This window comes from Oncorhynchus gorbuscha, unplaced genomic scaffold, assembly GCF_021184085.1.
Source record: "Oncorhynchus gorbuscha isolate QuinsamMale2020 ecotype Even-year unplaced genomic scaffold, OgorEven_v1.0 Un_scaffold_800, whole genome shotgun sequence".
NCBI lineage: Eukaryota > Metazoa > Chordata > Actinopteri > Salmoniformes > Salmonidae > Oncorhynchus > Oncorhynchus gorbuscha.
In genome coordinates, this window is record NW_025745815.1 from 304,460 (window position 1) to 320,828 (window position 16,369).

Sequence of the window (16,369 nt, forward strand, 5' to 3'; positions counted from 1 at the left end):
GAAGTGTGCACTTCACCACTCCCCACAAACGTAAAAGCATTTGATTGGTGGAGCCACGGACTGTAGGCCAGAGGACGTATTTCTGTATTTCCTATATTCATTTAAAATAAGTAAAAGTGAAGTAAACAGGGTGTTAGAGCTGTCAAACAGCAGCACCAGGCCCTGCAGTAGCTCTGGTCCAGGGTGTTAGAGCTGTCAAACAGCAGCACCAGGCCCTGCAGTAGCTCTGGTCCAGGGTGTTAGAGCTGTCAAACAGCAGCACCGGGCCCTGCAGTAGCTCTGGTCCAGGGTGTTAGAGCAGTCAAACAGCAGCACCAGGCCCTGCAGTAGCTCTGGTCCAGGGTGTTAGAGCTGTCAAACAGCAGCACCAGGCTCTGCAGTAGCTCTGGTCCAGGGTGTTAGAGCAGACAAACAGCAGCACCGGGCCCTGCAGTAGCTCTGGTCCAGGGTGTTAGAGCTGTCAAACAGCAGCACCAGGCCCTGCAGTAGCTCTGGTCCAGGGTGTTAGAGCAGACAAACAGCAGCACCGGGCCCTGCAGTAGCTCTGGTCCAGGGTGTTAGAGCAGACAAACAGCAGCACCGGGCCCTGCAGTAGCTCTGGTCCAGGGTGTTAGAGCTGTCAAACAGCAGCACCAGGCCCTGCAGTAGCTCTGGTCCAGGGTGTTAGAGCTGTCAAACAGCAGCACCGGGCCCTGCAGTAGCTCTGGTCCAGGGTGTTAGAGCTGTCAAACAGCAGCACCAGGCCCTGCAGTAGCTCTGGTCCAGGGTGTTAGAGCTGACAAACAGCAGCACCGGGCTCTGCAGTAGCTCTGGTCCAGGGTGTTAGAGCTGTCAAACAGCAGCACTGGGCCCTGCAGTAGCTCTGGTCCAGGGTGTTAGAGCTGTCAAACAGCAGCACTGGGCTCTGCAGTAGCTCTGGTCCAGGGTGTGTTCGTGTGGCTTGCTAACGCTGAGCCTTCCTGAAGGTTCACTAACACCCTGGACCAGAGCTAGCCCTGTAGTAGCTAGTCTCGTCCACTAGCCTGCGCTGTCTCTCTGTACTGTATCAGTTGAGCCTGTGGATGAGACTATGTGGTGGCTAGCCTCGTCCCCAGCCTCAACTGCCACACACAGAGACAGAGGAGACAGAGAGATGAGAGAGAGTACTGTGCAGTACAGTATCAGTGGGTTCTGCAGCCAGAGATCCAGTAGTCATCGTGGAAGGCTGGACACCAGAGCCCTGCTAGAGTGGATTTGTGCAGCTGTGAAGGAGTTTAGCCGTGTAGGAGTTTAGCCGTGTAGTTTAGCCGTGTAGGAGTTTAGCCGTGAAGGAGTTTAGCCGTGAAGGAGTTTAGCTGTGAGTAGGAGTTTAGCCGTGAAGGAGTTTAGCTGTGAGTAGGAGTTTAGCTGTGAAGGAGTTTAGTCGTGTAGGAGTTTAGCTGTGTAGGAGTTTAGCCGTGTAGGAGTTTAGCTGTGTAGGAGTTTAGCTGTGAAGGAGTTTAGCCATGTAGGAGTTAAGCTGTGTAGGAGTTTAGCCATGAAGGAGTGCTGGAGGGACGGCTGGTGGAAAGATGAAGTGGATTGTCTTTGAGATGGAAGAGTTGAAGCTGAAAGAGCAGAGAACCGACAGGGAGACAGACTGGTCTCTCCTGATTGAACTGTCTGTCAGACTGTTTCAGTACAGTATACAATGGAAGATCAGATATGTGCTTTAGCACAATAAAAATACCACAGGGAAGCAAAACAGGGATTTATTTTATTTTTTAAAAGAAGGAATTTATTAGGCAAAATAGAGACATGTACAACAGCATTATTATAAAAAATTTAAAAAACTATGTAACTTTCATAAATGGATTTAGAATGCATGTTTATATTTATTTCCTATTTAAATGGATTTAGAATGTATATTTATTTCCTATTTAAATGGATTTAGAATGTATATTTATATTTATTTCCTATTTAAATGGATTTAGAATGAATATTTATATTTATTTCCTATTTAAATGGATTTAGAATGTATATTTATTTCCTATTTAAATGGTTTTAGAATGTATATTTATATTTATTTCCTATTTAAATGGATTTAGAATGTATATTTATTTCCTATTTAAATGGATTTAGAATGTATATTTATATTTATTCCCTATTTAAATGGATTTAGAATGAATATTTATATTTATTTCCTATTTAAATGGATTTAGAATGAATATTTATATTTATTTCCTATTTAAATGGTTTTAGAATGTATATTTATATTTCCTATTTAAATGGATTTAGAATGAATATTTATATATATTTCCTATTTAAATGGATTTAGAATGTATATTTATATTTATTTCCAATTTAAATGGATTTAGAATGTATATTTATATTTATTTCCAATTTAAATGGATTTAGAATGTATATTTATATTTATTTCCTATTTAAATGGATTTAGAATGTATATTTATATTTATATTTATAAAATGTATTACTGAAGTGATTGGTCTCAGACCTCTACAAATCTGACAGTGGTGTTCAACTGGGCAGGAACAGCATCAAAATGACACAATCTGTTAAACTGGGCAGGAACAGCATCAAAATGACACAATCTGATAAACTGGGCAGGAACAGCATCAAAATGACACAATCTGTTAAACTGGGCAGGAACAGCATCAAAATGACACTATCTGTTCAACTGGGCAGGAACAGCATCAAAATGACACAATCTGTTCAACTGGGCAGGAACAGCATCAAAATGACACAATCTGATAAACTGGGCAGGCATCAAAATGACACAATCTGATAAACTGGGCAGGAACAGCATCAAAATGACACAATCTGATAAACTGGGCAGGAACAGCATCAAAATGACACAATCTGATAAACTGGGCAGGAACAGCATCAAAATGACACAATCTGATAAACTGGGCAGGCATCAAAATGACACAATCTGTTCAACTGGGCAGGCATCATCGATGTAAGCAGCAATGTCTCAACGTCTATTCATTTGTGCAGCAGTGTTTGTGAGGTAACCCCATGCCGCACCAGCAGCACCTCCTATGCCCCCCCCGCCCCCCCAACGACGGCACCTAAAGCGGCTCCCACCGCCATACCCTCAAACCCCACGACCGCTCCACATAAAGCCCCTAGAGCTGCCCCTTTACCTACTGCAGCAGCATAGTCAACTGCTGTGAGAGTAAATCCCAGTACCTCTGAGATCTTCCTCTCAGCCTTCTCTCGGTTCTCTACTCTTATCCTTGTCTCAAACTGCAGCAGCTCCTTTTCAAGACCTTCACCTGTGTACCTGCTCTCCAGCTCCTTCTCAAGACCTTCACCTGTGTACCTGCTCCCCAGCTCCTTCTCAAGACCTTCACCTGTGTAACTGCTCTCCAGCTCCTTCTCAAGACCTTCACCTGTGTAACTGCTCTCCAGCCCCTTCTCAAGACCTTCACCTGTGTAACTGCTCTCCAGCTCCTTCTCAAGACCTTCACCTGTGTAACTGCTCTCCAGCTCCTTCTCAAGACCTTCACCTGTGTAACTGCTCTCCAGCTCCTTCTCAAGACCTTCACCTGTGTACCTGCTCTCCAGCTCCTTCTCAAGACCTTCACCTGTGTAACTGCTGTCCAGCTCCTTCTCAAGACCTTCACCTGTGTACCTGCTCTCCAGCTCCTTCTCAAGACCTTCACCTGTGTAACTGCTCTCCAGCTCCTTCTCAAGACCTTCACCTGTGTAACTGCTCCTCAGCTCCTTCTCAAGACCTTCACCTGTGTAACTGCTCTCCAGCTCCTTCTCAAGACCTTCACCTGTGTAACTACTCTCCAGCTCCTTCTCAAGACCTTCACCTGTGTAACTACTCCCCAGCTCCTTCTCAAGATCTTCACCTGTGTAACTGCTCTCCAGCTCCTTCTCAAGACCTTCACCTGTGTAACTGCTCTCCAGCTCCTTCTCAAGACCTTCACCTGTGTAACTGCTCTCCAGCTCCTTCTCAAGACCTTCACCTGTGTAACTACTCCCCAGCTCCTTCTCAAGACCTTCACCTGTGTAACTGCTCTCCAGCTCCTTCTCAAGACCTTCACCTGTGTAACTGCTCTCCAGCTCCTTCTCAAGACCTTCACCTGTGTAACTGCTCTCCAGCTCCTTCTCAAGACCTTCACCCGTGTAACTACTCCCCAGCTCCTTCTCAAGACCTTCACCTGTGTAACTGCTCTCCAGCTCCTTCTCAAGACCTTCACCTGTGTAACTGCTCTCCAGCTCCTTCTCAAGACCTTCACCTGTGTAACTGCTCTCCAGCTCCTTCTCAAGACCTTCACCTGTGTAACTGCTCTCCATCTCCTTCTCAAGACCTTCACCTGTGTAACTGCTCTCCAGCTCCTTCTCAAGACCTTCACCTGTGTAACTGCTCTCCAGCTCCTTCCTCTTTGTCAGCATCTCTTTCTTTCTCCCTTTCATCACGAAACGCTCCTCTTTCTGGATTCTCTCCACAGCTTCCTGGTATTGGTGATTGGAGTAGAATCTGCATCCGTTGTCCCTCACCATGTCGTCCATCTTGCCAAGGAGCTGTCTGGAAACCTTCTCATCTCTCCGGTCCTTCCTCTCATTGAAGAGGTGATGCCTTTGGCCACACTTCTCAATGAGCTCCCTGAAGTCTCTGTTAGTCTTGACTTTCTCCTCAAGAGCTGAATCCTCCTTCTCCTCTTCATGACACACCACGACCATCATGTGGTTCAAGATGCTGTCCCCAAAATGCCTTGTGACGAGTTCCAGGATGCTTGCTGCACTTGATGAGATGTTGTTCAGGTCGAATGCAAAAGAGAACGACGTAGGGACCAGGAGAGGACATACGCACAGACAACTTGAACACTCTTCTCAGCTCTTTCTGGGATGCCTGGTACTCAGAGAGGTTTGGAGTGTTGACCACAGCTAGTTTCCTCTCGAACGCCTCGCTCCTGTGTCTCTGACTCTCTGGAATGTTGCAGAGCTCATCGCTGAACACATCTGTCCCCAGAATGAAGTTTGCCAGAGAAAATTGACTGCGGCCACTTCTAGTTTCCTCTCGAACGCCTCGCTCCTGTGTCTCTGACTCTCTGGAATGTTGCAGAGCTCATCGCTGCGACTGTCTCCCTAGCAACGTTGGAGTCTGTCTCTCCTGGCTGACCGGTCTGTGAGACTGTAATGTTTAGTATGTGGAAGATCAGGTCTGTGCTTCAACACAATAAATATAGTACAGCAAATGGTCAGGCCATTTATTAGGAATTGAGATCCTTAACAGAAACCCCATAGGGATGTTACAGTTTCACATCTTACAAAAACACTCCTAAATATGTACATTTTATAAGGAACTGAATGGAGATCCATAACAGAAACCCCATAGAGATCTTACAGTTTCACATCTTACAAAAACACTCCTAAATATGTACATTTTCGATGGATTGTATGCATGTTTGGTATGACATTGTTGTAGCTACCTACAACTTCGTGTGACATCTACTGGTAGGGCATTGTTGTAGCTACCTACGACTTGGCGTGACATCTACTGGTATGACGTTGTTGTAGCTACCTACGACTTGGCGTGACATCTACTGGTATGACGTTGTTGTAGCTACCTACAACTTGGCGTGACATCTACTGGTAGGACATTGTTGTAGCTACCTACGACTTGGAGTGACATCTACTGGTAGGACGTTGTTGTAGCTACCTACGACTTGGCGTGACATCTACTGGTAGGACATTGTTGTAGCTACCTACGACTTGGCGTGACATCTACTGGTATGACATTGTTGTAGCTACCTACGACTTGGCGTGACATCTACTGGTATGACATTGTTGTAGCTACCTACGACTTGGCGTGACATCTACTGGTATGACATTGTTGTAGCTACCTACGACTTGGCGTGACATCTACTGGTATGACATTGTTGTAGCTACCTACGACTTGGCGTGACATCTACTGGTATGACATTGTTGTAGCTACCTACGACTTGGCGTGACATCTACTGGTATGACATTGTTGTAGCTACCTACGACTTGGCGTGACATCTACTGGTATGACATTGTTGTAGCTACCTACGACTTGGCGTGACATCTACTGGTATGACATTGTTGTAGCTACCTACGACTTGGCGTGACATCTACTGGTATGACATTGTTGTAGCTACCTAGGACTTGGCGTGATATCTACTGGTATGACATTGTTGTAGCTACCTACGACTTGGCGTGATATCTACTGGTATGACATTGTTGTAGCTACCTACGACTTGGCGTGATATCTACTGGTATGACATTGTTGTAGCTACCTACGACTTGGCGTGACATCTACTGGTAGGACATAAATGGTATGAATCACAAAGCCAACTTATCCTTATACAGAGTCTTCAGAAAGTATTTACACCCCTTGAATTGGTTTACATGTTGTTGTGTCACAGTCTGAATTTAGAATGGATGGAATGTAGGTGTTGTTGTGTCACAGTCTGAATTTAGAATGGATGGAATGTAGGTGTTGTTGTGTTACAGTCTGAATTTAGAATGGATGGAATGTAGGTGTTGTTGTGTTACAGTCTGAATTTAGAATGGATGAAATGTAGGTATTGTTGTGTTACAGTCTGAATTTAAAATGGATGGAATGTAGGTGTTGTTGTGTTACAGTCTGAATTTAGAATGGATGAAATGTAGGTGTTGTTGTGTTACAGTCTGAATTTAGAATGGATGGAATGTAGGTGTTGTTGTGTTACAGTCTGAATTTAGAATGGATGAAATGTAGGTGTTGTTGTGTCACAGTCTGAATTTAGAATGGATGGAATGTAGGTGTTGTTGTGTCACAGTCTGAATTTAGAATGGATGGAATGTAGGTGTTGTTGTGTTACAGTCTGAATTTAGAATGGATGGAATGTAGGTGTTGTTGTGTCACAGTCTGAATTTAGAATGGATGGAATGTAGGTGTTGTTGTGTTACAGTCTGAATTTAGAATGGATGGAATGTAGGTGTTGTTGTGTCACAGTCTGAATTTAAAATGGATGAAATGTAGGTGTTGTTGTGTTACAGTCTGAATTTAGAATGGATGAAATGTAGGTATTGTTGTGTTACAGTCTGAATTTAAAATGGATGGAATGTAGGTGTTGTTGTGTTACAGTCTGAATTTAGAATGGATGAAATGTAGGTGTTGTTGTGTTACAGTCTGAATTTAAAATGGATGGAATGTAGGTGTTGTTGTGTTACAGTCTGAATTTAAAATGGATGAAATGTAGGTGTTGTTGTGTCACAGTCTGAATTTAAAATGGATTAAATGTAGGTGTTGTTGTGTCACAGTCTGAATTTAAAATGGATGAAATGTAGGTGTTGTTGTGTTACAGTCTGAATTTAGAATGGATGAAATGTAGGTGTTGTTGTGTCACAGTCTGAATTTAGAATGGATGGAATGTAGGTGTTGTTGTGTTACAGTCTGAATTTAGAATGGATGAAATGTAGGTGTTGTTGTGTTACAGTCTGAATTTAGAATGGATGGAATGTAGGTGTTGTTGTGTTACAGTCTGAATTTAGAATGGATGAAATGTAGGTGTTGTTGTGTTACAGTCTGAATTTAGAATGGATGGAATGTAGGTGTTGTTGTGTTACAGTCTGAATTTAGAATGGATGGAATGTAGGTGTTGTTGTGTTACAGTCTGAATTTAGAATGGATGGAATGTAGGTGTTGTTGTGTTACAGTCTGAATTTAGAATGGATGGAATGTAGGTGTTGTTGTGTTACAGTCTGAATTTAGAATGGATGGAATGTAGGTGTTGTTGTGTTACAGTCTGAATTTAGAATGGATGGAATGTAGGTGTTGTTGTGTTACAGTCTGAATTTAGAATGGATGAACTGTAGGTGTTGTTGTGTTACAGTCTGAATTTAGAATGGATGAAATGTAGGTGTTGTTGTGTTACAGTCTGAATTTAGAATGGATGAAATGTACATGTTGTGTCACTGGCCCAGACACAATACCCCCATAATGTCAGAGTGGAATTATGTTTTTACACATTTTCACAAATTAAAACAAAATTGAAAATCTGAAATGTCTTGAGTCAATAATTATTCAAACCCTTTGTTATGGCAAACCTAAATAAGTTCAGGAGTAAATATCTGCTTAACAATTCACATAATGGGTTGTATAAGCCACTGGGTGCCGTAATAGTGGTTAACATGAGTTTTGTATGACTACCTCACCTCTGTACAACACATACAATTATCTGTAAGGTCCTTAAGTTGAGCAGTGAATTTCAGAGATTCAACCACAAACACCAGGGAGGTTTTTCCAAAGACTCACAAAGAAGGGAACCTATTGGTAGATGGATAAATAAAAAAAACAGACATTGAATATCCCTTTGAACACGGTGAAGTTATTAATTACACTTTGGATGGTGTATCAATACACCCAGTCATTACAAAGATACAGGCGCCCTTCCTAACTCAGTTGCCGGAGAGGAAGGAAACTGCTCAAGGATTTCACCATTAGGGCAATGGTGACTTTAAAAAGTTACAGAGTTTAATGGCTGTGACAGGAGAAAACTAAGGATGGATCAACAACATTGTAGTAGAACTGTCTAATGATAATATCAAGGTCTAATGATAACATTAAGGTCTAATGATAACATTATGGTCTAATGATAACATCAAGGTCTAATGATAACATCAAGGTCTAATGATAACATCAAGGTCTAATGATAACATTAAGGTCTAATGATAATATTATGGTCTAATGATAACATCAAGGTCTAATGATAACATCAAGGTCTAATGATAACATCAAGGTCTAATGATAACATTAAGGTCTAATGATAACATCAAGGTCTAATGATAACATCAAGGTCTAATGATAACATTAAGGTCTAATGATAACATCAAGGTCTAATGATAACATCAAGGTCTAATGATAACATCAAGGTCTAATGATAACATCAAGGTCTAATGATAACATCAAGGTCTAATGATAACATCAAGGTCTAATGATAACATCAAGGTCTAATGATAACACTAAGGTCTAATGATAACACTAAGGTCTAATGATAACATCAAGGTCTAATTATAACATTAAGGTCTAATGACAACATTAAGGGGCAAAAATTAAGAGGCAAAAGTATCAATGTATGTCGGTGATTGAAGATTTCTCTTGATTCCTCTTCAACCTTGAAGGGCCTCATTGAGGACCTGGATAATGTCTCCAGTTTCTCTAAAACCCAACTCTGATGACTTCACTATATTATGGATACAGTCTCTAAAAGATACAAACTTTAAATTGTCATTGCTCACCCACATCATTTTTCTCCACCCACAATAACATCTGCTAAACACGTGTATGTGACCAATAACATCTGCTAGACACGTGTATGTGACCAATAACATCTGCTAGACACGTGTATGTGACCAATAAGATCTGCTAGACACGTGTATGTGACCAATAACATCTGCTAGACACGTGTATGTGACCAATAACATCTGCTAGACACGTGTATGTGACCAATAACATCTGCTAGACAGGTGTATGTGACCAATAACATCTGCTAGACAGGTGTATGTGACCAGTAACATCTGCTAGACACGTGTATGTGACCAATAACATCTGCTAGACAGGTGTATGTGACCAATAACATCTGCTAGACAGGTGTATGTGACCAGTGAAATGTGATTTGATGAGGTCTCCCTCAAGTCCATGTGCCTGATGTACGTATATTTAATCAGGAAGGAAAGTCAAACGTGATCCTGAACCAAGTACATTGGTGTCACCTTGGTCTTATTTTGTAATTATTTGTTCAGGCCAGGGTGTGACATGGGTTTATTGTATTGTCGTATTGTTTTTTTTGTAGGCATTGGGATTGTGGTTGATTAGGGGTGTGTCTAAATGGCTTGGTTGAGGCGGTTCTCAATCAGAGTCAGGATGATTCCATTTCTCTGATGGGGAACCGTATTTCAGGTAGCCGGGGTTTCACTGTGGATTTCCGGTGTTTGTTCCTGTCTCTGTGTTGTGTTTCACCAGACAGGCTGTAATTAGGTTTCACGTTCCGTTTGTTGTTTGTATTTATTATTCAACAGATCAAATTCTTCATTAAAGACATGATGTCACGCATTGTATCTTGTGTTTTTGTTATATGTTTGGGTAGGCCAGGGTGTGACATGGGTTTATATGTTGTATTTCACCATTAATTGGGAGTGTGTATTAGTAGGGGTGTGTCTAGTTAGGCTTGAACAGCCTGAGGCGATTCCTAATGAAGCTGATTCATTTCTCGGATTGGGAATGGACACCTGATGCGCATTGTATTTCGTGGGTGATTTCAATAAGCCTGTTTTGTACAGTAAAATACTTGCTACAATACCTGGCTGTAGAATGTTTGTTGTTTTGTATTCTCAGTTAATTTTCTTCATTAAAAGTCATAACCTACACGCTGCATTTCGCTGAATCTACCAAACAGAAATGTTACAAATGGGAACAGGTTTTCAGGATCCTCGTCTATGAACTGACAGTAAAATGGGGGGATGTAATTGCTAAAGGAAATAGATAAATGGCGTTATTTTGGGAAAGATGGGTTAATCTGTGGACATCGGAGGGTTGGAGTTAACATCAGAATGAATGGTGGGTTGGAGTTAACATCAGAATGAATGGTGGGTTGGGAAAGATTAAATCAGAATGGAATGGAGGGTTGGAGTTAACATCAGAATGAATGGTGGGTTGGAGTTAACATCAGAATGAATGGTGGGTTGGAGTTAACATCAGAATGAATGGTGGGTTGGAGTTAACATCAGAATGAATGGTGGGTTGGAGTTAACATCAGAATGAATGGTGGGTTGGCCGCTGTGGGAAAGAGGAAATGAGGAATATATGTGTAATTATTTAACCACAGGTACCGCCGATGTGAGCATTATTTAAATAAGGGGGATTGGAAGTGATGCAAACAATTACATTGAGAGATTGTAGGTTCTATCTGTAATATTAAAGTATAATAAATAAATAAACAAACAAACAACATTGTCGTTACTCCACCATATTAACCTGAATGACAGAGTAGAAATAAGGACGTCTGTACAGAATAAAAATATTCCAAAACATGCATCCTGTTTGTAATAAGGCACTAAGGTAAAAATGCAAAAAACGTTGCAAAGAAATGTACTTTATGTCCTGAATACAAAGTGTTATGTTTGGGGCAAATCCAACACCACACTGAGTACCACTCTTCATATTTTCAAGCATGGTGGTGGCTGCATCATGTTAAGAGTATGCTTGTCATCAGCAAGGACTAGGGAGTTTTTTTAGGATAAAAATAAATGGAATAGAGCTAAGCACAGGTACAATTTTAGAGGAAAACCTTGTTCAGTTTGCTTTCCAACAGACACAGAGAGAAAAACCTTTCAGCAGGACAATAGTCTTAAAAACAAGGCCAAGAAATCACTGGAGTTGTTTACCAAAATTACATAGAATGTCCCTGAATGGCCTAGTTATAGTTTTGACTTAAATCTTCTTGAAAATCTATGACAAGACTAGAAAATGACTGTCTAGCAATGATCAACAACCAACTTGAAGGGGCTTGAGGAATTTTAGGAAGAATAATGTGCAAATATTGTACAATCCAGGTGTGCAAAGCTCTTAGAGACCCAGAAAGACTCACAGCTCTTAGAGACTCACCCAGAAATACTCACAGCTCTTAGAGACTCACCCAGAAATACTCACAGCTCTTAGAGACTCACCCAGAAAGACTCACAGTTCTTAGAGACTCACCCAGAAATACTCACAGCTCTTAGAGACTCACCCAGAAATACTCACAGCTCTTAGAGACTCACCCAGAAAGACTCACAGCTCTTAGAGACTCACCCAGAAATACTCACAGCTGTAATCCCTGCCAAAGGTGATTCTAACATGTAATGACTCAGGAGGTTGAACACTTAAATAAGATATATTAGTGTTTCATTTTCCATCATTTCTTTACAATTGTTAGATTTTTTCTTCCACTTTAACATTACAGAGTATTTTGTGTAGATCGTTGACAATAAGTTACAATTAAATCCATTTTAATCGCACCTTGTTTCACAACAAAATGTGGAAAAAGTCAAGGGGTGTGAACACTTTCTGAAGGCAGTATAGCAGTCTACTGAATAAATAGCCTGAATATGCCCATATAGCAGTCTACTGAATAAATAGCCTGAATATGTCCATATAGCAGTCTACTGAATAAATAGCCTCAACCTGTCCATATAGCAGTCTACTGAATAAATAGCCTGAATATGCCCATATAGCAGTCTACTGAATAAATAGCCTCAACCTGTCCATATAGCAGTCTACTGAATAAATAGCCTGAATATGCCCATATAGCAGTCTACTGAATAAATAACCCGAATATGTCCATATAGCAGTCTACTGAATAAATAGCCTGAATATGCCCATATAGCAGTCTACTGAATAAATAGCCTGAATATGCCCATATAGCAGTCTACTGAATAAATAGCCTGAATATGCCCATATAGCAGTCTACTGAATAAATAGCCCCAACCTGTCCATATAGCAGTCTACTGAATAAATAGCCTGAATATGTCCATATAGCAGTCTACTGAATAAATAGCCTCAACCTGTCCATATAGCAGTCTACTGAATAAATAGCCTCAACCTGTCCATATAGCAGTCTACTGAATAAATAGCCTGAATATGCCCATATAGCAGTCTACTGAATAAATAGCCCCAACCTGTCCATATAGCAGTCTACTGAATAAATAGCCTGAATATGTCCATATAGCAGTCTACTGAATAAATAGCCTCAACCTGTCCATATAGCAGTCTACTGAATAAATAGCCTCAACCTGTCCATATAGCAGTCTACTGAATAAATAGCCTGAATATGTCCATATAGCAGTCTACTGAATAAATAGCCTGAATATGCCCATATAGCAGTCTACTGAATAAATAGCCTGAATATGTCCATATAGCAGTCTACTGAATAAATAGCCTCAACCTGTCCATATAGCAGTCTACTGAATAAATAGCCTGAATATGCCCATATAGCAGTCTACTGAATAAATAGCCTGAATATGCCCATATAGCAGTCTACTGAATAAATAGCCCCAACCTGTCCATATAGCAGTCTACTGAATAAATAGCCTCAACCTGTCCATATAGCAGTCTACTGAATAAATAGCCTGAATATGCCCATATAGCAGTCTACTGAATAAATAGCCTGAATATGTCCATATAGCAGTCTACTGAATAAATAGCCTCAACCTGTCCATATAGCAGTCTACTGAATAAATAGCCTGAATATGCCCATATAGCAGTCTACTGAATAAATAGCCTGAATATGTCCATATAGCAGTCTACTGAATAAATAGCCTCAACCTGTCCATATAGCAGTCTACTGAATAAATAGCCTCAACCTGTCCATATAGCAGTCTACTGAATAAATAGCCTGAATATGTCCATATAGCAGTCTACTGAATAAATAGCCTGAATATGCCCATATAGCAGTCTACTGAATAAATAGCCTGAATATGTCCATATAGCAGTCTACTGAATAAATAGCCTCAACCTGTCCATATAGCAGTCTACTGAATAAATAGCCTGAATATGTCCATATAGCAGTCTACTGAATAAATAGCCTGAATATGCCCATATAGCAGTCTACTGAATAAATAGCCTGAATATGTCCATATAGCAGTCTACTGAATAAATAGCCTGAATATGCCCATATAGCAGTCTACTGAATAAATAGCCTCATGGTAAAGTATAACTATTTCAAGTGAACCTATATCTACTCAGTATAATCCTAAAATACTACCTCGACTTGCGATAAGAGGTAAGAGGATATTCTCTATACAGGCACACACACATACTGTTGCTAGGTAACTAGTACTTGAAAACTCGTAGAGAGATGACACCTGAGTTTCCCACTTGGAAAGTATCAGAATTAACCAGGCTGTTAAACTTAGGTTAATGTTCACTCCTAGGTTCCCGAGTTTCCGTCACGAAATGCAGCATATTTGTAGCAGTGGTTTAGAGTTGAGTCAGATAGAGAGACAATCTATCACACAATCACTACCAGTTCCAGTAACTACTACATTTGTCCTGGTTCCAGTAACTACTACCTATGTATTTGTCCTGGTTCCAGTAACTACTACCTATGTATTTGTCCAGGTTCCAGTAACTACTACCTATGTCCTGGTTCCAGTAACTACTACCTATGTATTTGTCCAGGTTCCAGTAACTACTACCTATGTATTTGTCCAGGTTCCAGTAACTACTACCTATGTATTTGTCCAGGTTCCATTAACTACTACCTATGTATTTGTCCTGGTTCCAGTAACTACTACCTATGTATTTGTCCTGGTTCCAGTAACTACTACCTATGTCCTGGTTCCAGTAACTACTACCTATGTCCTGGTTCCAGTAACTACTACCTATGTATGTGTCCTGGTTCCAGTAACTACTACCTATGTATGTGTCCAGGTTCCAGTAACTACTACCTATGTATTTGTCCATGTTCCAGTAACTACTACCTATGTATTTGTCCTGGTTCCAGTAACTACTACCTATGTATTTGTCCTGGTTCCAGTAACTACTACCTATGTATTTGTCCAGGTTCCAGTAACTACTACCTATGTCCTGGTTCCAGTAACTACTACCTATGTATTTGTCCAGGTTCCAGTAACTACTACGTATGTATGTGTCCTGGTTCCAGTAACTACTACCTATGTATGTGTCCAGGTTCCAGTAACTACTACCTATGTATTTGTCCAGGTTCCAGTAACTACTACCTATGCATTTGTCCAGGTTCCAGTAACTACTACCTATGTATTTGTCCAGGTTCCAGTAACTACTACCTATGTATTTGTCCAGGTTCCAGTAACTACTACCTATGTATTTGTCCTGGTTCCAGTAACTACTACCTATGTATTTGTCCAGGTTCCAGTAACTACTACCTATGTATTTGTCCAGGTTCCAGTAACTGCTACCTATGTATTTGTCCAGGTTCCAGTAACTACTACCTATGTATATGTCCAGGTTCCAGTAACTACTACCTATGTCCTGGTTCCAGTAACTACTACCTATGTCCTGGTTCCAGTAACTACTACCTATGTATTTGTCCAGGTTCCAGTAACTACTACCTATGTATTTGTCCAGGTTCCAGTAACTACTACCTATGTATTTGTCCTGGTTCCAGTAACTACTACCTATGTATTTGTCCAGGTTCCAGTAACTACTACCTATGTATTTGTCCTGGTTCCAGTAACTACTACCTATGTATTTGTCCAGGTTCCAGTAACTACTACCTATGTATTTGTCCTGGTTCCAGTAACTACTACCTATGTATTTGTCCAGGTTCCAGTAACTACTACCTATGTATTTGTCCTGGTTCCAGTAACTGCTACCTATGTATTTGTCCAGGTTCCAGTAACTACTACCTATGTCCAGGTTCCAGTAACTACTACCTGTGTATTTGTCCAGGTTAACACTTCCTCCATGTCATGAACGTGGTGGTCTGAAGAAGCGGTTGATGAAAACAGTGTTGAAGTTAGTAGCGTGGGGTCCCACTCTGTCCTCCAGGTGTTCTATCGCTACCTGGGCCGTCCCACCCGCCGACCCGCCCATCAACCCTCCGAAAGCCCCTCCTATCGTCATCCCCATCGCCCCGCCCACCGCCCCCATCGCCATCCCCATGGCGGCCCCCGGGCAAGCCCCAACCCCGCCCTACGGCAAGCGACGTCCTCAACCATCCGTTGTCCATCTCGGCTTTAGCCCTGATCTCTGCTCCCACGCTGTTGTTGTAGGCTTCCATCTGCCAGCGCAACGCCTCCCCGCGGTACTGCTGCTCCAGCTCCTCCACGCCTCCTCCGTCTCCGCCGCCCTCTTCTTCAGCAGCTTCCTCTCTCCTTCCTCACGCTCTCCTCCGCCTGCCCGTAAGAGCGGCTGGTGTAGTGCTGCCCGCCCAGGGTCGCCAGCATCCGTTCAATCTTCTGGAGGAGCTCCTTGTCTCGAGAACGGTCCTCCAGTTCTTGTTGAAGACGTGGTAGCGCCCGCCACACTGCTCGATGAGCTCCCGGAGGTGCCAGTCGGTGCTGACCCGGTTCTCCAGGGCCAGAATGTCTACGTCCCCTCGTAGGCCAGGAGGACTATGGTGTGGAAAGTGCATCTTCACCGAAACGCTTCACCATCAGCTTGGGCGTCTTGACGTCGTTGGGGCAGATCTGCTCCAGGTCAAAGGCCATGAGCAGAGCGTGAGGGCCAGGGGCTGACAGACACTTGCACCTAAATAAAATCACATGTTATTTACAGTGTCGTATCACATGAAAAGGCTGCAAAACACCTTACTGAAAAGGTACTGTGTTGTGTTGTATTGTGTTGTGTTGTATTGTATTTTGTTGTATTTTTGTCTAATATGTCACTATTTATGATGACTTCTGACCC

At 41.8% G+C, this 16,369-nt stretch overlaps 1 protein-coding gene across 1 annotated transcript; it reads right to left on the reverse strand.

The window, feature by feature from the left end:
• Positions 1–3,018: 3,018 nt before the first annotated feature.
• On the reverse strand, positions 3,019–4,862 carry LOC124020288 (spore wall protein 2-like). The gene has a single exon (XM_046335642.1). It carries the CDS (start codon positions 4,678–4,680, stop codon positions 3,019–3,021), a length of 1,662 nt encoding a protein of 553 aa, XP_046191598.1. The 5' UTR covers positions 4,681–4,862.
• Positions 4,863–16,369: the final 11,507 nt, after the last annotated feature.

What these genes read in the sequence shown, in the direction of transcription:
- LOC124020288 (XM_046335642.1), bottom strand. Translation starts at nt 4,680, where the DNA reads ATGATGGTCGTGGTGTGTCATGAAGAGGAGAAGGAGGATTCAGCTCTT.